This window comes from Homarus americanus, unplaced genomic scaffold (assembly GCF_018991925.1).
Source record: "Homarus americanus isolate GMGI-L3 unplaced genomic scaffold, GMGI_Hamer_2.0 scaffold7585, whole genome shotgun sequence".
In the NCBI taxonomy this organism is placed as follows: Eukaryota; Metazoa; Arthropoda; class Malacostraca; order Decapoda; family Nephropidae; genus Homarus; species Homarus americanus.
The window spans coordinates 335,828-358,621 of NW_024732384.1; the positions used below are offsets into that span (position 1 = coordinate 335,828).

At 38.6% G+C, this 22,794-nt stretch overlaps 1 protein-coding gene across 1 annotated transcript in view; it reads left to right on the forward strand.

Annotated features, from left to right (window-relative positions):
* The window catches only part of LOC121868481 (leucine-rich repeat and calponin homology domain-containing protein-like), a 143,170-nt gene that overhangs the window by 104,231 nt on the left and 16,145 nt on the right, over nt 1-22,794 (forward strand). The window contains 10 exon segments of the mRNA XM_042369147.1: nt 1,261-1,396; nt 2,440-2,459; nt 2,578-2,683; nt 2,861-3,148; nt 3,853-3,923; nt 7,277-7,489; nt 12,160-12,349; nt 13,765-13,884; nt 16,460-16,927; nt 19,882-20,019. Of these exon segments, the coding sequence (XP_042225081.1) occupies nt 1,261-1,396; nt 2,440-2,459; nt 2,578-2,683; nt 2,861-3,148; nt 3,853-3,923; nt 7,277-7,489; nt 12,160-12,349; nt 13,765-13,884; nt 16,460-16,927; nt 19,882-20,019 (1,750 nt within the window).

Consider the following 22,794-nt stretch of genomic DNA (forward strand, 5'->3'; position numbering starts at 1 on the left):
ACTTTTCTATCAAGTACCTTTGCTTTCGCTGATGGCCTCAGGGCACTCATTATAATACCACAAGTGCAGGTTTGTTTGAGGTTCTCGTATGTACAAGGTGACATTTGGCATCCCTGTCCCATGCACTGATTTCTGCTTTGACTCATATGCTTGTTGACCAACATAAAGTTTAACACGTTAGTAACTCTTCTTGGTGCGAATGTCATAAACTGTCCTTCCTCGTAGACTGAATTCAATGGCGGTGTTAAGTACACAACATGTTTTATCTCGGCCAAATCAGCAATAGAAGACACGATAGGGCTCTTGAGTGCCACCAAATTGTTCACTTAATATATCACACTGAAAGAAATTACGATTAAAAGATAGAATTGGGATACAGTACTGTAGTCCATTTTAAGCTGTTGATAGGTAAGTGTTGTAGGTAGATGGTCAGAAACTGTGGATAACTTAAGTTTGCTGGTACTTGGTGTACTAGACAGATAATTACTGCAAGAGTCTATTGTACTGTGTAGGAAACTCTAGGGTGAGCGAGAAAGACATACATGAACCATCGAACATGTGCAAAAAGACTTCCTTTACACAATGAATCAAGTATATAATCATTGATGAATGTTTAGAAGATGTACTCTTGAAGATTATGAGTCGACAAACATACTCATAATGTGGGCAATAGTGTATAAGTTTTGAGTAGGTGCTGAGGTCACGTGATGGTGATTTGTACCAACTATGAACAGTATTATTCTCCTACTAAAAGTTTCTAAAATTTTCCCTTCCTAACCTTTCTTTTGTGTTATGTGTTACTCTTGACAATTTGAACTGTATATATTTATAATCATTAAAGCTTTTATTAATGTCTTGTTAATCAGATAAGTGTCCCAATAGATGATTGATTACAAGTGTGTTGGTTATAAAGGCCTGATATTCTTGCTGGGGCTCACATCACCTGTAACACACTGCTCAGGTCATTAATGCTATACAGTACTGTAATTGCTTTAGTTTAATGGATAACATTATGTGATTAATGGTATATTACTCTCACTGCGATAGAAATGTTAAGAGTAATTTGATTATTATTTAAAAGTTTTACTGAAGTTGCTTAGTTTGATGTGTACATATTGTGTCATGCACTCTTAATGTTTTCAAAGATGATTGGAAAGTTTGTGTCGTGGGGGGTGAAGTTAGTACAGTGCGGTGATGTACTTCAGGTACCACAAGTGACTGCTGCACAAAATAGACAACCTTTTATGCCTCAATTTTTAGGGAGGTTGAGGACTCTCCGTCAGAGGTCACCAAGGAAAATTTAGAGGGTGTGGGTTCCTCTCCAGCCGACGTGGGGTGGTCGGTACCTCTCCTGCGTAGTGTCGTGGCCATGGTAGTTGTAGTACTTGTAACCTATGTAAGTTGTGAGGCATGTTAGTGTGTGCGTGTGTGTAGAGCAACGGCTAACATAGTAAACTGCTCGGTCGCTACTAATACAGAAAGGGCTGAGGAAACATGACAGCAACCTTTGATTGTGGCAGTACAGTACAGTACAGTACAGTACAGTATCTTAACAGTGGTGTGCTCTTGGCTCCATAATCACTAAGGTTATGGATACATCATTATGTTGTGTGAGACTTAAGGCTCGTACCATCTCCATACAACATACTTTACTACACAGTATTAAAGAGTTTTGTATAATAACGTGTGAAGGAAATATTATGTTGTAATCCTAGGTTGCTGTTGTTGACCTTATAATGGCAGAACTTTGGCCTGAGGCGGCACAACTAATACTTCTTCATTTCTATGCATCTCATTATTATACTGTACCTGATTTTGCACCTTTATTGTTTCTTTGAAGAATATTCTTTCATTTTTTTTCTTTTTCTTATCAATTATGAAAATAAATTATCAGTATAAACATGTGATAAAGTCATTGGCTATATTAATATTAATTTACATCATAAATAATCATCTAAGATAATTTATTTTATGCATAAAATTGTTTTTCTCTCTCATTTGTGAGCCACTTACCAGTGCTGCAGGATGGCCAGAATCAACAACAGAAACACACACACAAATCTTTCAATCCATCAGCCATTTACTCTGTTGTGACATCCCATAAACTTCTCTACTCAAGCCCTGAATTCATATCTAAAATTTTGACTTCATGCAAAAGATAGTTGTTTCCTGCCAATCAGTGAGAAGAAACCAAACAAAATTATCTATATCACAGTTTTCATATCAGGTATAATTTACTGGAACAGAGACTTGAATATTTATGAAGTAGTTTGTCTATGAAGACTAATTGTCAGTGAGTATCCTTGTGTTATCCATTGACATATTAAGAGACATTACTATGAGAGACTTTCATATAGTTGCTCGCTGCTGGGGATTTATTGATTTATCTTTCTTTACTGTTTTTTTTGTTTTTGTTTTTTCTTTCTTCTTCTCCTCCAGGACTATTATAAGATGCTGAGGTATGGACAAGTGTATGCAATAATTTGTGTTCTTGTGCCATCTTCAGAACATTGTGGTTGTGAAATTAGTATGAATGATTTTTTGACAATACCAGTAAAATGTGTTTCTCTGTTTTAGGTTTGTGAACGGGTTCTTTGATCCCCGTCACAAGCGTAGTACGATGGATAGCGGGTATAGTACGTGTGAGAGTGTTGACCAGAGATGGTCGCAGGAAAGTCAAGAGGTGTGTATCCTCCCTCCACTGTGTCTTATTGATACTAGATATTATTTACTCTATTTTCATCCTAAGCCAAATTAATTCATGTATTATTGATTTGTTTGTTTTTCTGCCGTAATTATAATAATGTGCGGAATTAAAACGGCAACTTTTATCAGTATGTTTATCGTTATATTTATACAGAGCTTGGAATACGAAGACCCACGTAAGCTGGCTGTTAGGGCTGCAGCTTGTACCAAGGAACAACGACAAGAACGGGGCCGTAGTGGCCCTCCGTCTCGACCGGTCAATGGCATACCCAACGGGGGCATTAGTCCAGGGATGAACGGCTCTCAGACGAATATCGGGCAGGGAGTGAATGGCTCGGGTTACGGAACACAACAGACGGGGGAACTTGCCACCAGTGGTTTGTCAACACCGAGCACACTGAGTCCTGGGGATGGCTTCAACTTAGAGGATGAGTTCAACAAGGTAATGACTCTCCTGCACTCTTTGTACCTTGATAGCCAGCAACCGGAATCTTGAACCAATTTTTTTAGTAGCCGACGGAAAATCTCTATATAGTACTCGTTGATTGTTAGTATCGTGTAGAAGCAACAAGTGACATTTCTCTAGAACCTGTGTATATGTGAGGCTCCTGTACCAGTGTTCATCAGCCATCTATTTAACTGTTAGTCCACTTGTAAAGTCTTCAGGATATAAAGAGAAATTTCCAAGCATATATCAGATGTTGATCACACTTGGTACCAAACTCTCCTTGTCATGTTGATGTGACTTTTTGGACTTGTGACTTTTGAGGAGTTGAAGGTCAGAATTGCACAGCCAGGTAGTCCACAGCCTTTTCTCATAACACAATATCTTGCAGACTCATAAAGCATTGATGAAACTTGTTCAAAAGATACTTTATCATGTACAGTACAGTATATAATATTGTTTTGACCTTAAAACTGAGACTTTTCCTAACAGCACAGAGAAAGTTTGTCATTACAATATTTGCCTTTTGGGGATTTTAACGTTTAAGAGTTCAAAATGTCAAATGCACCATCATGTTGGGTAAAGTCTGGAATAGAAGACAGTTTTCCATTTTGTGGTTTGTGAGACGTTCTCCTGATATTTGGGAGCTCAGGCGTTGTGGTAATAAAATTATACAACACGGCTTCTGTTTCCCCTCTCAGGCCCTGAAGATGAGACAGGACTATGAGAACATTTATGGGAATGATCATTCACCAATAAAAGAAAATCAAAGGTGAGTACAGTAGCATTAATGTCCAGATGGAGTGAATTGAGGTGAGGCAACAGGAGCCATAAGTGAGGCTGTGTGGTCATGGCGTGGAAGACAACCTGTCCCGTTGACTGAGGCTTATCTGAGGTCCTTACCCCCCCCCTGCACGTGTTACTGTACATGTTCCCTCCACCCCCCCCCTATACTCTGTGTGGACATAAATGCATGTATACAGTATATATTCACTTTATTACATACATGGACACATACATGTACTGAAACTGTTTTAATCACACTCACATTCCTAGCCACAGCGGCGCCAACATTGCCCCTCGTACTCCATACCAAGTGAAAGACACAGTGAGATATATGGATTGTGAATAACATTTATGCTGTGATATTTTATTGTGTTTTGTTATATTCATACAAGATATAAGTTAGGGAGCTGCTAAGGTTAATGACAGGTCTAACAGTTCACTAACATCATCAAGAGCTTGCGTCGTCAGCTCCACCATCGTAACCTCTGCTGCCTCGCTAACCTGGCATGCGTCTCTCCTACTAACTCGCTTGTAGCTTTCTCAGTTAATGGCATGATGGGGCAATTGAATATCTTATTATGCTCAGAACTTCTGTATGACAAATGTTTATAAAGTTATTGCTGCCCCAGATTTATTTCATACTTTCTCAGCAGATACAGAAGGTAAGATGTAACAAGAGTGTGTGTACAGTACATCTGTGAGTGTGTGTCTGTCTGTGTGTATGCATGTACGCATATGTGTGTGTGTCTGTGTGTGGTTGTGTTTTTCATTTTTTATTACCATTTGGAGGCAATAATTGTATGTTAACAAGGAGTGAATATGATGGTGTGTTATCTTGCATGGCCGTCAGTTTGTCTTGTGTCCTTGAGGTGCTTACTATGACTGGTCTGCCGTTGTAATATGATGTTATTGTTGATGGTACAAGTCTATGAAGGTAATACGGTGAGTCCTCGCTTAACGTCGTGGTTCCGTTCCTGAAAACCGCGACGTTAACGGAATTGATTTTCCCCATAAGAAAACGATAAAATACGGGAGTTATGTTCCTCAGCCTCCCTTTGCCCCATGAAATACATTACATATACATAAATTCAATGGAAATTTTATAGAAAATAGTATATATTATACTCATAGAAGTACCACTTCCAGCACTAGCCTTAATCTTGTCTATGATGGTCCAGATAGTAAGCTCTGTTGTAGGGGTTAGACCTAGCACAACACCAATGTCCACCACATGTTCACCTTTCTCAAAACGGTTTAAAACTTCCATTTTCGTAGCAAGGCTAATGGTCTTACATTGCTTCTTCACAACACTCGCATCACTAGCACTTGATGGACGCTTGGAAGCCATTTCGAATGGTTACAGTACAGTATTTAGAGCAAAAACACTTAAACATTCATGAATGCTGTGGAAGCCTGACAAAGACTGGGGACGCTCAGCGAGAGAGCGTAGCGCCCCAAGATGAGAGAGGGTGATGCGCCGTACAAAGTAGTCCGTGACGACGTTGCACCGAATGGTCGGGACATTGTCTGAATCATGGGTATCTAAAGAATAGCGACGTTATAATGAAACAATGTTGTCGGGGGCAACGTTAAACGAGGACTTACTGTACAGTAAAGATTTTATTTGTGAGAATAAAGCAGCGATATCAGACGTTTGTGTTGGTGTGAAACAGTGAGAATATGTGGCGAGAATTCACCCAACATCATCCAGATGTGTCTTTGTTTGCTTGTATTTCTGTGTTTGTTTGTCTTATTGGCTTAGTGTTTGTGTCTGTCTGTATGCTTATGTGTGTGTGTGTGTGTTTATCTGCCAGACTGTATTCATAACTCTTGAAAGCATGATAATTTCTCTAGTTGAAACTCAGGTTTGTTGAATTTTCTTTGGAATGTTCTTATGTGAATGTTCTTATGTGTAGGTAAGAACTAAGAGGGGACTGGATTTGTGTGGTCTGTGACTTTTTGTTTTCTCTCTACAAGAACCAGAACATTGAGACCACGTAAGAGGACAGATAATGGAGTCCGTTGATATAAAAGAACCGTGCTGTTATAGGCGTGGCGAGGGACAGTACAGGACTGTAACGTCTTCCTGAGGCATCTTGGTTTTAGCCAAGTGTCCACTTATATATTTTTATCACAAGCACATAAATAGTTTTTGTGTGGCCAATGTCAGTCAGATGTGTCTAAGTGAGGAACTTTTCTCATTGGTATATTGGTTATGGCTTGTGATATGCAGGTGTAAAAATTTTCCAAGCATTTTCCTGTTGTCTTGCAGGGTAGCTGGAATTAAGAGTAAGCTCAGGCTTTCCCATCACTCACTGTCATTCAGTTAATATTACTGGTGTAACAGATGTCTTGTGCTATGGTCATCATAACAAGGCCCCAAATATATCTCTGGTTTGAGACTGTCTTGTCACTCAATGTAGCATCAATTTATCTAGGGAAAATATTCACTTATTTTGAAAAGGGGAGATATGTTTTATAAAACATGGAATTCTGTGGCATATGTGATAAAATACTGTAATACAATGCTAATTATATGTAACTTTGTGTGTGCCTGAGAGTCATGATCAGTAGACACATACAGTGTGTGCCTCGCTGCGTCTGTTGTTGCCATCAGCTCAAAAATACACGAGGTACTTGCATGGCAGCGCTACATTCACTTGTTTTAATGTCTCGGCAGTGTTTGGATGCCTTCATTTACCTGCAGTAATATAGATGTAAGACATCTTATGACATGAAGTCTGTGGGTCTTATTACTGTGAGGAACACCCCATATTGTCTTATAAACAAGTAATCAGTTTTACAAGTTACAGTATTTCTTACTAAGTTTACACACTCAGGTGACTCCAGTATGTTGGTAATGTTGATCATCCTAGCATGTTAATATCATCCTAGTATAACATCTCTCTATAATATCTTTGTTAACGTTGCATGTGTAATAACTGAGCTCGTGCAAGTCTTATTCTCTGTGTCTGTCAGAAGCATGTTGTGTCTCCCCATAACTTATACATTACTGTACCCTCAGTCAGCACATTAATGTCCACAATCACTCAGAAGTTCCCCCAAGGATATAGATCACCTTGCTGTCATCTCAGTGTTTGTGTTTATTTAAAAGAGTTTATTTTTAGAATAGTTTGCTTCATTAATTTAGATATGATTTGAATTATTTTTAGATGCCTTGACTTTGTTTATTTATTTTTCCTCATAATAATTTGAACAAATTTTCTTAATGTTCAAACCCAAAATCCATCCCTGGATGAGTTAGTCAATTGGTAAAGAATGAGGTGCGAGTGTGTGCATGGCTGCATGCTGATTGTGTGGCCATCGGTTGTGTTTCAGCAACAGTGGTGCTATTTGGAATGTTGGGAGTAGCAGCCACAGCAGCAGCCACAGCAGCAGCAACAGCAACCACAGCAGCAGCAGCAACGGGGGCATCACCCTTCGCCATCCCCCTGAGCCCCCCCATCCCCATAACCCCGATCCTGGAGGGGGCTACATCCCCCCCAACCACCCCTCCTCCCAACATTCCCACGCCCACGTTCCCACCTACAGGTTGGTGTCCCAGCCTTGCTTCACTGCCTCATCCAGGGCTCCTAGAGTTCCTTATTTGGTCTTTTTTTTCTTTTTTTGTGGGGTTAGGGAGGAAGAGACATAGGATTTGTGTGCAAGAATGACTTATAGCTCTTTAGTGGATACTGTGGGAAGGAACTCCTTTATGTGGATAAACTTATTGGGAACAAAAATCCTGGTAAAATTTGGTAAATGAAAAAACTTGAATGATTTTTTTTCTCCCCATGATCGGCTAAATACTGTACACGTATTGTTATTCCACTGTTTAAGACTATACACTTAAGGCGACTGTACTAGACTGTAGACCAGATAAAGACTAGAAGACAAGACCTTTTCTCATATTGCACAGTACTTTCTCAACATTCAGGACTTTATAGTTGACTGTATCATTTGTTTTATACAGTATGGGTATTAGGTAAACAGAGGCAGGTAATGTATGTACAGTACAGTATTTGTCAAGTGAAACTGATTTTTTTTCTTACTACAAAACTTCCTTCTGCTTATTCTTGCTACAATCCGACTGCATTAGCTTACGTGCTGTTCTCTGTGTGTTTATGCAAGGCCAATCTTCCATCTTAATTTCAAATATATAATAGCAATAATCTTCTCTGCTTACTCTTGATGACAAGGTTTTATGGACAATGCTTATCTCTGACAGGGAGAGTTTCTCGAGTCAGGTAGAAGAGCACTGGATATTTGCTGGCCATGTTTAGGAGGTGTTGTTGATTACAGGATGTTATGCTTGTGTCACTGTGTTTTGTTGGTGTGATTGAGGATTCTTGCATCAAGTGTGAAATGTTATTCTTAAATGTCGTGGATCATTCCTACATTAGATAAGAAGTTCCAGTCTTGCATCAGAAGTGATCTCATATTCTTACATCAGAGGTGACATCTCTTTCTTGCATCAGAGGTGACATCTCTTTCTTGCATCAGAGGTGATATCTCTTTCTTGCATCAGAGGTGACATCTCTTTCTTGCATCAGAGGTGACATCACATTCTTGCATTTCTTACGACTGCTTGGTCATGTGTGTGATAAGGTGTGGCTGTTGTAGGTACCTGTAGACTCGTTAACACACACCTGCACAAGGTGTGTGGTCTTCATGTTGCATTGTTGTCTTCACTAAATCTATACACAGTACAGTAGTCTTTAAAACTTGTATTATCTGGTTGTGGAATTGTGTCTGTTGTGTTGTTGAGAGCACTGTGTTGTCTGTTGGTAACATATACACAAGATTACTGTACATAATTTCCAATTCCTGCAGAATTTATCATATTATAAAGAACATCACTAGATTTATGCAGTTTGTAGTTCATAAGAGGATGTAGCAGCTGTGGGAGGAGTTGATCTTCATAACAAGGGTCACCGGTACAGAATCCTGCCTTATGATGAATTGATCCTTTCTTGGTACATTAATTTGTGTATACTAATCCACTAATAAGTCATATACAGTACCACATTGTGATAACCTGAACCAGCTATAATGAAGTACAGCTTATAAAAAAGAAATTCTAGGTAGACAAATACACATAAAGTCATCAGTGAATGAGTCACAAACTGTACTGTTATTTTCATCTTCCAGTAATGGTAACACACTGTATAGGAATCACTGAGGAGTAGTGTAGTGCCACCATTAGTGAATACTTTAACAGTTAGAGTAACACACTGTCATGGTTTTTATATCGTGGTGGTGTAAGAGTGGATTATATTATATAAAGATTATAATATGTTGTGTTTCGTATATCTCATACCGTAGAGTTCGATACCTTCACACTGGTTACTTACAGGAGATTATGGCGTATCTACGTAGAAGTTCACTCCACCACTCGACATTCCATGATTTATACTTGATAAATGATGATTTAATGAATTCCATTAATTTCCAACATCCATCTAAGTTATTGGTTATACTTTGTCATAACCAATCAGTCATTACCTTGAGTAATAATAAGATAGGATCACAGATACGGGCAGATAATTGCACTTACATTTATTTGTCAAGCTTCCATACAATGATTTACAATTTGCATGGATATATGATTCACTCACGTCCACACTGTAATAAAATTAATCTTCTAAAAGAGAATTTTCAACTTGGGAACACGTGTGATTACTCTATTGTAGGTATGACTTAACAGAGCCTTAATTCTTCAAGTGATACATTTACTTCCAGCCTGGATTGCTCTTGTTGCAAACCAGGCTTCCACACAAGAACTTCTTTCATCGGGAATAACAAAAAAAAAGTACTCCTGGGTTACCACACATAGTCTCACGTCACTGACAGTCACTGTAGACCGTTGTCGCGGCAAGGAGAACTGGTACGCGTGACTTGAATTAGCCACTTAGGTGCAATAGGCCACCCTGGATTGCTTTTGTCGCAACCAGGCTTCCACATGTGATATTTCCACGGGGAACAAACCTAGGTTAACACATTTAATCTCGTCTCGTGTCGATCACGGTCACTGTAGACGGGTGTCGTGCAGGAGAACTCTAAGCGTGAATTGATTAACCATTTACTGTAGGTTTGATAGGCCAGCCTGGATTGCTCTTGTTGCAACCAGGCATCCACACGTGATATTTCCACGGGGATAACAACCTAGGTTAACACGCTTAATCTCGTGTCGACGACGGTCCACAGGACGGAGTGGCGGTGGAGGACTCCGTGTGGTGTCCCGTTCCCTTCAGGCTAACCCATGGCCAAGGGGTTACTACTTAAAATGAGGTTTTTGGGTGTGATGCCATGAACAGTACAACACTGTCTCACTGGCCTCCCCCTAAAGGCTGGCTAACATACCACTAATGGAAAATATATCTCCCAGTTATGCCTTGCCGGATGCCTTATCTTTAGTAAAACAAACTTTGGAGTTGGTTGCCTCATGCAACCCATGACACACACAACCAAAATCTTATCCAAGTAGGGTGAAGGATGCAATATATCAGTGTTAGTTCTTTAAAAGTACCATATCAGACATTGGCGTAAATTCACTATCATAATCAGTCAGTCTGAGAATCACTAGTTGCTGTAGAGTCAACTTCTAAAGTCCATTCACCTCTCCCCCTGAACCACAAACTACAAGATTCAGACATAAGAACCCAAAGCAGTGGACTAATAAATTATTCTGTCCATAAATGCTTCGGATTCATGAGTCTGAATCTCGGGGTTTGTGGTTCAGGAAAGGTGAACGAACTCTGGCAGTTGCCTGTACAGTACATTATAAAAGCAGTATATTCATCAGATCATTAACAAATTAGAGTAACTTTTCATCAGTTGATCAGCCAGTTTGAAAAATGTTGTTGAACCATCAGCAGACTGGATTAACACATCAGCTCCTTATAACACTATACTGTACCTTCAAATCTTGGATGAAAGGGAGTAATGCTCTGTACCCCTTGTATCATTTCTTCAAGTTTCTTTCAGTAATGTTATATATACAGTACTGTACCACTTTTACCTGCCATTATATAATAGTACAGTTTATACTTTTAATGATCTATTAGTGGTATCGGGTTTTCTTTCTGTGCATCTGTCTACTATAATCGATTCCTAATTCTCTCCTGAAGCTCTCCAACAGAGGCTAGGCACATGCAGTATCATCCCCAGACATTTAACACTATTGACCCTGACATGATTTTAATATTTACTGAAATGAAGAAAAAATACTGTCTGATTCTTGCTGATGGGAAGAAATGACACTGTTTTAGTGTATAACAAATTAATTAACTATTTTATGAAGCTGAATAATGAGAAGAAAGTTAGTAGTTATATATTTTAAAAAATTTCCAAGAAATAACTCATATTTGTGTTGCCTCCTGATGTCAGTTCCACTTCTGATATCGACCTGTTAGTTTTATTTACCAATACATACAAGATGCTTATTTGTGGTATATCAGCACAAGTCGGGTATTCATTGTTTGTGTGTGACTGGTTGGTTGGTTGTGGTTGTTGTGGTTATTACGGTATGTGGAACTCTGAGCCGACGGTCCCGGGTGGGTTCAGTCCCTAATAAGAGATATTTAGTTGTTAATTTGTTCAGCAGAAGGTGTTGCTAAGAAGAGAATGTCGGATGCCTCTCCCCTTCAGGTCTAGATAAAGGAGTTCTTAATGTATTTAGTTTGAACCATCCCAGGAAAACAGTGTATACTTAGATGTGTAAATGAACTGTTAAAGTCAGTTGCAATATCCTGCTCTCCTCCCTGAGTTCTTGGTGTTCTCTTAATGGCTTAATATGCAGCTGGTAGGTAAGATCATATTAACCCTCTCCTAACCACTCCTGAGCTAGATCAAGCTGTGCTTTTAGATGGCTAAATAGCAGGGAGACCGCTGAGATACTACCACTGTACTCTTGTTAATATTGGGATAATGTTGGTCAGTTATGTAGATACTGATAATTAGATTTAGTTCTTTTAGATGGGACAAACAGAACCAGTGATGATTTGAACATTATTTTGTACCTTTGTGTTACCTCCTTCAGTAGTCTTGAATAGATTTATCTAATTTGTTGTTCAGTGTAGCATAGTTATGTACAGTACCTCTACAATAGTAACTTAAAATTTTGGAGAAAAAAAATTAATTACAGTACTTTTTATTTCAGCATAGAATGACCTTTATGTTTTTGAGGTTTTAATAACTGTATGTTCTGCTTACCTTTACAGAGAGTATGTTGAAGCAAAATTACAAAAGAGGGCAATGGAAAACAATAATATCTATAGACGACAAGCAGATGGAAGTGCACCTTCAGCTGAAAATGGAACACACAGATCAGTGGAAAATTTATCCCACCGAACCGACGTTGCAACACACCCTCGACCGAATCCGATGGGGGCTTCAAAACCTTGCAATGGCGTATGTATAATCTGCTTCTTGTTGTTCTCTGCCGTCATTTTACCAGTGTCTTGGAGAAGGAGTTAAAACTTCACTTTGTAAATGAACTTGCCAGGTTCTGTTAAATTATTTAGGTCCCACTTGAAGTCTGGTCTTTGGTTGTTTTTTGGGGTTTCAGCTGTTAGAGATCTGTCAGTCAGAAGGAGTCAAGGTGGAGACATCCTCTGTCAATGCTGGTGTTCTCTCGGGTAAGTCTCGTAACCATCATGATGCAACAGTCAAGAGAAATCATCCTTACAGAGATTTTGTACAGTAGCAGCAAACGAATTCTCATGTAAATGATATATTCTTGGAGATCAAGTAATGGACAACTGCTGTTATTTGTGATGGCGCTGCAGGTGATACATGAGGTGAGTTGATGGTAAGAGTTTATCAGATCTCTAGAATTGTATTTTATTATTAGTATTTTTTACTAATGCTAGCTAATGCTGAATTGAGCGCTGAGGCTGTTTTTTGTCTCATAAAGAACTGCCTTTGTTCTTATAAGTTGTTATTTGCTTCTCTGCTAAACACAAGCTGTTTGGAAGTTGTACAGATATGATAAGAAAGCATCATGATAATTCATTGTTCTGGATTAAAAATGTTTACTGGTACATCATAGTTTTTATCATTAAAACAACTTATACCACACTGGTACAGTATTCTCATGTGTCAGAGATGTTCCTTCTTTAACTTGCAAGTCTGTGTTACAGCACTGAAGGTTGTTCAGTTCTGTAGTGGTATTGATGGAAGGTCAATGAAAACTATTTTAATATATACGGCATTCCTATGATACAGTAGTTGAGTACAGTACAGTAGTACAATACTGTACTGTACAGTACAGTACAGTGCAGTTGTACAGTACAGTACTGTACAGTACAGTACAGTACAGTTCAGTAGTACAGTACAGCACAGTACTGTACAGTACAGTACAGTACAGTACAGTACAGTAGTACAATACTGTACTGTACAGTACAGTAGTACAGTACAGTACAGTTTAGTACTGTACAGTACAGTACTGTACAGTACAGTAGTACAGTACAGTTCAGTGAAGTTGTACAGTACAGTACTGTACAGTACAGTACAGTACAGTAGTACAGTACAGTAGTACAGCACAGTTCAGTTGTACAGTACTGTATAGTGTGTATGTTCCTCCTCTAACTGCTTTATTTTGTTTATTTTGTAGGTAGTATGACTAGTATCTTATTTGATATTAAGTTGTATATTAAAATTTCCTTTTGTATTCAGCATCTAATGAACTGCAAGTGTATTGGTATGATATTTAAGTTATGGCGTCAAGACCCTCGTACACATATTCGGCAATGGATGTCTCCGTAAGGTTATGATAGATAAGGTCTGTACATTTACCAAACTCTTCAGGAAAAATGTGCTTACAGCTTGATGGATATTCTCAGAGGTTGCCTAGTCAACCACGACCACAAGACCTCAGTCGGGAGGACATGACGCGAGCAGACGTCAAGACTATACAGAAGGAAGCTGTCTTGTCTTATATAAAGGTGAGGTCGCTGCCCCTCACGACAGGTTGGGTTATACAGTATTATAAGGAACCGGCATAATATTGAACCTCTTACAAGTTCCTCCTCAGAGAAAATCATTGAACCTAGAAAATTTAGTTATTTACTAAAGGAACTACTTCACCTTAGTCTCTGATTGAAGAACTTTATTGCTTGATCTTATTACAACGTAAATGATTCAGTAAACAAGGATAAGGAATTCTAGTGTTACAAGAAGTGCTCCTTCCTTTCTTATTTAAATGAATCCTCATATTTAAAGGGCTGAGTCTGTCCTTTCTCTCTCTCTCTCACTTTAATAGACTTCTAAAGCTTTACCATATTTGTCAGTATATAATTATTGTCTGGAAAACCAATCTGATCGCTGTGAATACTTGTGGATGCTCCTCTGTACTGTGGAACGCGATGCTCTTCTTGTACTTTCTTCACGGGTTATGGGCAGTTATAACTAGATAATATAAAGTACATTAAGCATAGAATGGGTACTGCTGCTGTTTGATGTATGCGGTGAGTTAGTGTCTTCAGATTTTGTCTGTCTATGTGTACGGTATGACATAATTTTTTTAAACTCAATCACAGTGAGCCAAATATTTTATTCCCATAATATAAAATCGTATCATAATTACTAAACTTAGTCATAAGTTACTTAATGATCTGAGTTTGAGATATAACTTAGCTGCTGAGTTTTGCCTTGACGATGATAATGGCACGATACTGATGGTGATACGTCACAAGAGTTGACTTGATCTGAGTTTGACTTGACTGGTGGACTGTTTGGTGTCAGTCATGAATCACTTGATTAAATTACTTCTTCTGTTGTGTTGATTTATCTCACAAGGCATGTTGCATGTGCTGGTCTTTATTGCATGCAGTGTTACCATATTTTGTGGTTGATGGACAGCTGTGAGTCAAAGATGTGTGAAGTTGGTCTGAAGTTTTAGGGGGATGCTATGTGTCAAGGTGTCTGACTTGTTCTCCTGTGACTGGACTATACTATCAGATATCTGACTTGTCTGCCAATGACTGTTTCAGGTTAATTTGAAGTTTGTAAATGTGTTGTATGTGACATCCTTGTGTTCAACTTATCAATATATTTTGTAATTGTTTTTATTGTCCTATTGTTTGTGAGTCATTAGTTGCATCTGTTGATCATAATAACTTCCCTTGCTAGTGAAATGTTCTTATAGTTGTTGTTGCTGAGTTGTCACAGGTTGTCACTGGCTGTGGTCTGGTCAACAAGAGCAGTCTGGTAGTTAACAGTAAGACACTAGAGTCATTTATGTCATATGATCACATTAAGTACAGTCTACTAATTTATAAATCCACCAACATTATGTATAATTTAGTTTTTTCACACAACTAAGATTTATAAGTTATGTCACAGTTTGTTCAGAAGTAAAGAATGATCAGCTATACAGTAGTTCATATTGAGAGTACCTATTGGCTGTTCTTCTCGACTTAGTTAACTTACACTGAATTTATTTTTTTTTTATTTAGCACTGTACTGTACTACTATCTTATACAGTACAGGTACAGTACTCCCAATTTTGTTGCTTGTTTGTGTTTAAAACCACTGCATTTTAAAGTATGGTATTTAGACTAATCTTTCAGTAAATACTTTCTATGGCACAAACCCAAATTATTTAACAATGACATTATTAAATTTGAAATACTTATGGTTACTTATAAACCTTTAATTATCTGCCTGCTTCTAGCCCTCAACTCCTGGTGTCATGCAGCATGGAGCTTCCTTACACACTCACCATCTCACTGCTCTTAAACTTCAGCAGCATAATGACCTCATAATGCTCAGGTTTAGTGGGAGGTGATGAGGCATGATATAAAACCTTAGTAATAAACAACATGATTCTCCTTACTATTGAACTTTCCCTCTAATAAAAATGATGTTCATTCCTGTAACCCAAGTTTAACCATAAATTGGCTCCCTGCAGTTCTTACCATTATAACAAGACCCCCATACACCTAACAGTCTCCACTTACCAAACTCCCTGTCTGCAGATGTCAACTTGCGGATCATCTTCTACTATGGACGTAAATGTCTAAAAACAAAAACAAAAAAACAGAAATTCAATTCTTTTCTGATAACATTTATTAACAATATGGATTTTTATCACTAGTTCAGATTATGAAGAAATGAATTGTGTCTTCTTGAATTTAGTTACTATACTGTGTTTGATTGATATTAATAGTTAATTATTGTGTGTCTGTGCAACTGCTTCTACGCTTTTTAATTTGCCTGTGGTCAAATGCTTATTCAGTCAGATTGTTCTGCTGTAAGCTTCACGGACTACCTGTGTTATGTGGGTAACTGCTCTAGTTCTGAGTCCCTGTCATCTGCCAGGGTCAGACGTTATAGCTAATACTCCAGTTGGCTTTTGCTTATTATTGTGAGCACTTCCTCATGTTGTTAAAGGTAAACAAGCACCCTGCGAGGCACAAACACTACACATGCCTTTCTCTGTCCCCACATACATTCACAGTTCCATTTACTAATGTAATTTTTTTAGGTCTAATGAATATTTTGTTTTGTCAATTTCAGTCTCGTGTCAGTCCTAGTAAAGGGTCTTCCTCCAATTCACCGGATGTGAGCTTTGATTCTGGAGATGGTTCTTCCTACCCTGCCAGCCATACCAATCCCTCTCATCCCCAACACACACTGCCACACGCCAACTATTCGTCTAGTCCATACCCCAGCCAAACTATTAATTATGCAGTTAGTGCACCCCAAGTATCCAGTACACCTTACACAAGTAGTAGTAGTAACCTATATTCAAGCACAGGCCACCACACGTCCACACTACCCCCCCAGACCACCGCCGGTACCTATACCACCCGAGGAAGCACGAGTTCATTACCCAAGGCTCCCACCACAGTCAAGGCCAGAAAACGAAGCGGTGGAGGACGACCCTTTGATCCAGACTCCTCTCCTGCCCATCTTAGTTTCACATATAGACGGGAATTGGAGAAGCAGCAACACGAGAAACAATTGATTGAAAATTTAAGAAATGTAAGTTTTACTGGAAGTGTGTACAGTACATACAGTTAATATATACAGTACTGTATTATCATCAAGATGCACCCCCACCCCTTTCATTATTATTATTAGTAGTAGTAGTAGTATTACAGTATTATTTTCATTATTATTATTATTATTATTGTAATTATTATTAATAATAGTAGTGCAGTAGTAGTAGTGGTGGTGGTATTGTTAGCCAGTAGAAGGTTTACCCTCCCAATGCGTGTGTGGCTCATCCTACTACATCGACCATGACATGGTGTGTAAGAAAGGGGGCCTCGTGTGCATGAGGCATGACGAAATAAGGGATCTCGCATCAAATATGTTGAAGGAAATCTGCCATCATGTCACAGCGGTGGAATCGACCCTTTTCCATTGGACAGTAAGAATATCCTCCACATGACTTCAAACACATCCAACAAAGCCCGTGTGGTTGTCAGCGCTCGAGGATTCTGGACGTGGGGACAGCGAGCCTTTTTTGACATAAGGATTTTTTTACCCCATGGCTGCATGTCATCGTAACCTAGCTCTAGATGCTACACACGGGAGGAATGAGAAGGACAAGAACAAGGAATATGGGGAGAGAATTCAGAATATTGATCAAGGCAGCTTCACTTCTCGGGTGTTCACAACCTGTAGCGAGATAGGACCAGTGCAAGACGCTTCTACACAAGACTGGTGGAGGTGTCTGAGCAGCAGCAGCATCCCAGAAGCCACTTTACAGCCTGGTTGAGATGTCGACTGTACTTCTCTCTGCTTAGGTCTGCATTGCTTTGCCTCGGGAATGAGATCTTTGGTCCCAAAGCTGACAACGGTTGCAGATATTGATTTTGAGACAAGAGTCACTGAATGCCACATAGATATGCGACTTAACTAACTTATCACAAATTGGGTAGCTACTTTTGTATTAGGATATTTAATTTTAAGGCAATAAAAAGGCGGCAAAGTGTGGCTATTGGGGGAGGCTGGAGGCCATGCTTAGAAAAAAAAAGTAGTAGCAGTAGTACAGGTTGTACCTCTCTAGTCCGGCAACCTCGGGACCTGACCGGTGCCGGACCATGGAAATTTCCGGACCATGGAAATTCACCCTTTTCCTCGATAGATAGTGACTTGGGCTTACGCTTGGAAGCACAAGCACAAGCACCACTTTCTCTGCTTCATGGTCTCTTTGAAGACATATTGAAGGGTTAAATGTCGTACAGTAGCTTCTCAAATTTCGCGAGTTTTTAATTCAACGTTTCTTATTGGAACACACAAAAAACAAAACAATTCAAAATTTTGACGGTGGAAACTCAAATTTCGACGGGTTTGAACGGCTCGCCAATGTTCAGACGTGCACAATCGTGTAAACAGCGTCATTTCTCTTATGTACAAAGGATTCATTATTGTTTATTACTGAATGTCTTTTTGATTGAATTAATGTTTATGTGTGCAAAATGAGCAATACAATTCATTAATAATACGTAGAATATTAAAACACACGAGGAGACGAGACGGCTTTGTTTTTGTGGTTTACAAAACCAGTGACTGACTGGTTCTACATATAAAACTGAAGAAAATAAGACCCTGGTTGTAGCTGTAGTAAAATTAATATGGTTGTTTTAAGTAATGTTATTTAATGTTAATAAATGGAACAATAGAAGTAGCTAACGATAATGGTAAAGAAAAAAAGAGAGATCGCGCATGTAAGTGCGCACATGTGAAAACATATCGTCATTACTCTACATAAGAATATGAAAGCATCACTTATTTACCGTTCATATATATTTTAATTAATGTTTCTGATTTTTTTTATTTAATTAATTTTTGTGTGCAAAATGAACAATACAATTCATTAACACTACGTGGAATATTAAAACACACGAGGAGACGAGACGGCTGCCGGCATTGTTTTCGTTAATGCTTACAAAACCAGTGACTGATATAAAACTGAAGAAAATAAGACCCTGATTGTAGCTGTAGTAAAATTAATGTAAAAAATTTAACATGGTTGTTTGAAGTACCTGCCTGTAATGTTATTTAATGTTATAAATGGAACAATATAAGTAGCTAACCATTAATGGTAAAGAAAAAAAGTGAGACTGCGCGTATGTAAGTGTGCACATGTGAAAACATATCATCATTAATCTACATAATATGAAAGCAACACTTATTTACTGCTCATATATATTGAAGGGTTAAATCTTGTACTTGTATAGACAAGCAGAGAGAGAGAGAGCGAGTGAGCGAGCAGCCGAACTGCCGGATGTAAACAAACCTTAATTTCCCGCGTCTTTGTTGTTTTTTTACGGGGATTAGCCCACCCAGGCATAGGTCACTGACCCACATTGGGGCCTGAGGGGCAAAAATTTAATACTCCTGTAATAATTTTAATAATTCAGATAAGTTAAAAAAAAGCTGCCTATCTACCTATTGGACAAACTAAAATCGTTCCGGACCACAGAATGCCGGACTAGAGAGGTACAACCTGTAGTAGTATTTCAAAAACACTTACAATTCGCATAAAAGAACCAGATATTTACATGATATAATTGGCCACCTCGTTCTTATCTCCCCAACATGAAGATTTGGTAGGTTTTAGCAGTCATGTCTGAGTATGTATAGTAGGTTTCTGGAAAAAAAAAAATTATATCCTAATTTCGTCTTTGTTGAAGAATGATTTTTGTTCTGTATGTTCATGAATTTTTAAGCTGTTGCCTCTCCAAATGAGGTGTTATGCTTATTGTTTTCTGAAGAGGAGGCAGTTCAACTTTGCATAAGGTGGCTTGACTATCCCTCTTACTAGCCTTTCTTTACAGCCTACTAACTTAAATCCTTCAGAGACAATGTTTATCATGCATCTGAAACCTTATATTTCTTACACAATAAAAACTGATAAGAGTCACCATCTTCACTTACTTGAATGCTAATAATATGTGAATCTAATGATGTTAAATGCATTACAGATCATAGAAACAAGATTGAAAGTATCGCTGCCAGCAGATATGTCGGCAGCCTTAATGGACGGAGTGGTCCTCTGCCACTTGGCCAACCACGTCCGTCCCAGATCTGTTTCCTCCATCCATGTTCCATCCCCAGCTGTGGTGAGGCTTTTCCCTATCTTTATTGAGGTCCGAGTTGACCCCCTTTTTCTTGATATGTTGAAATGACAATAGGCAGTTTTTTGTAATGGAAATATTGTATTTCATTTTCCTATATGTTTCTACTCAATCTGTCTTCAGAGAGAGAAAGTGAAATTCCCTGCCAAAAGTACACACATTTTTTTATGTGGCTGTTAGTGAAAATAGTATTAAACAGAAACTGAACCTCCATTATTTAACTCTTGAATTTCAGGTAGCAAGGGTAGGGTATGAAAGAGTTGTAAGAACAGATAGATGGAAATTAGCTACAGGTTCTTGTTAGTGTTTGAGATCGGGAGTAAAACTAACCCCAGCATTGTAAAGTTGGGATATATACTAGTGCGAATATTATGTGGGGGTACAAAGGTTCAGAACTTTTTGCTTTAAGGAGTTGTAGGTGAGATGAGTCCTAATCATGGTCAGCTGTGCCCTAATCATGGTCAGCTGTGCCCTAATCATGGTCAGTTGGGTTCCTAATCATGGTCAGCTGGGTCCTAATCATGGTCAGCTGTGCCTTAATCATGGTCAGTTGAGTCCTAATCATGGTCAGTTGGGTCCTAATCATGGTCAGCTGTGCCCTAATCATGGTCAGCTGGGTCCTAATCATGGTCAGCCGGGTCCTAATCATGGTCAGCTGTAATATAGCTTAAGTAGCCATAATGATAGTGGTATATGAAAGGTCCCATTATGGCCTTCATTGGGGTGTACTTATACTTCATGAGGACTTTAACATGGGTACTGTACTTATACTATACCTCATGAGGACTTTAACATGGGTACTGTACTTATACTATACCTCATGAGGACTTTGATTTTGGGCATATTAAGTACCCCATTAATAGGACTATGTCAGAATACTAATGGTAAGGTTAGGGGCTGTTAGGACTGGGACCTGGAGGATGGGAGGAGTTAGTGTGACTAGTTATCCATGGAGGAGGCAGTTAAGGTGTTTCATAGATGATGGATCTACTGATGGTCCTGCTACACTCCTGGCCAATATGGATTCCTTTGACCAAACTAGCCTCAAGAGTTATAAGAATACTAATGATTTATCAGTAGTTGAGGGAGTTGTATGGTTGTAAGTTTGTCTATTATGAAATTTTTTATATAAAGTATTTCCACTTTTTTATGTGTACAGTGGTCCCTCAGTTAACGAACACAATTCGTTCCAGAAGGTCGTTCGTTAACCGAAAACATCGTTTCAATGGGATTTTGGGTAATTGGTTCCAGCTCACCGAAAATTACATACATACTAAAAATAAATGCAGTAAAGTACACTTACTTTGAGGTGTGCATGTTAAAGGCTCCTGGTTGATGATGATGGAAATTAGAAGTGGGGGTGGAGGAGAAGGGAGAAGAGAAGGCAGTGGGGTGGAAGAGAAATCACCCCATGCTTCATTGTGCCATTTCACCCATAAAATTTTAAGTTCACTTGGTGTAATTCAAGATTATTTTCTTAAATAAACACTGCACTGCATTATATATTGTCAATATGTAAAATAAATTTCAGAATGACCAATAATTATACTGTAAAAACGTAAAAATAGTTTATGTTCAAGAGAGTCTCAAGCAAGATGCTTCCTCCACTGAGCAGAGACACAAACTGACGCCATTCTGGGTGAGTCAAGTGGCTGTTTGGTGTGCTAAAAACTAGTTCCCTGTACTTCAATTATGTTAAATAATTGTTAAAATGACTAAAAATTTTAATATAAGACTTGGAAAATTATTGAATAGTACAACCTTCTTGATATTTACTCAAATGGTAACGAATTTAAGCCCTAAAACCGATTACTGTATTGGCAGACTAATACTACAGCTGGTGAGCAGGCGAAAGCATGTTGGGAAAAATTCGTAAGGAATTCGTTAACCGAATTTTTTTCGTTAACCGAATTGAATATTCTTATGGAAGGTAATTCGTGAACCTAAATTTCGTTAACAGAGGCGTTCGTTAACCAAGGGATCACTGTACATTTAAAAAATGCATATACACACACACTGTACTTTACTGTTCAGGTACTTGCCTCAAGTCGATTGTTACAAATGGATGCTCATTACAGTAATACCCTGGTTAGTGCTCAGGATACATTCCTGGAAAGTGGAGCACTATCCAAAACAGTGCTTTAAGGGGTCATTATACCATTGTATATACTGTATGGAGATGCATTCCTGATGACTCTATTTTTACCTATGAGATATATAGACAGTATTGTATGTGAAGGGTACAAGAATTAATAATCACAAGTTATTACAGTAATGTATCTTTATTAATATATGAATAACAAATAAACAATATTGTATCATGAAAGACAGTCGTTTGGTGAATAGTGACGATTGTAGTATAGAACGGGTGAGAGAGGCGGTGAGGTGCAGTGGGTGGTGGTCGTGGATATCATATGGCTCTGCTCTGGCTGAAGCTAATTCATCTCTGCATCACTGAAATTATGATTTAGGTGGTGATAATAGAGGTAGTGGTGGTGGTGGTGAGGAGGTAGATTGTGGTAAGTGGTGAGGAAGTGAAGCAGTACTACCAGACGCTATTGAACAGCTGATATCTACCCACAAAATTGAGTGTAAGTACAAATGAACAACGTTGTATCCCTTCATTATTACGTTACATAACATTTTCAAATATGGAGTGAGAAAGCAGAAAGGTGTGGGTGATTACAGAGGTGTGTTGCCAAGTGCTCCTCAACAGCTGATCATTCACCCTCCACCACACACTTAACCACACACAATTTT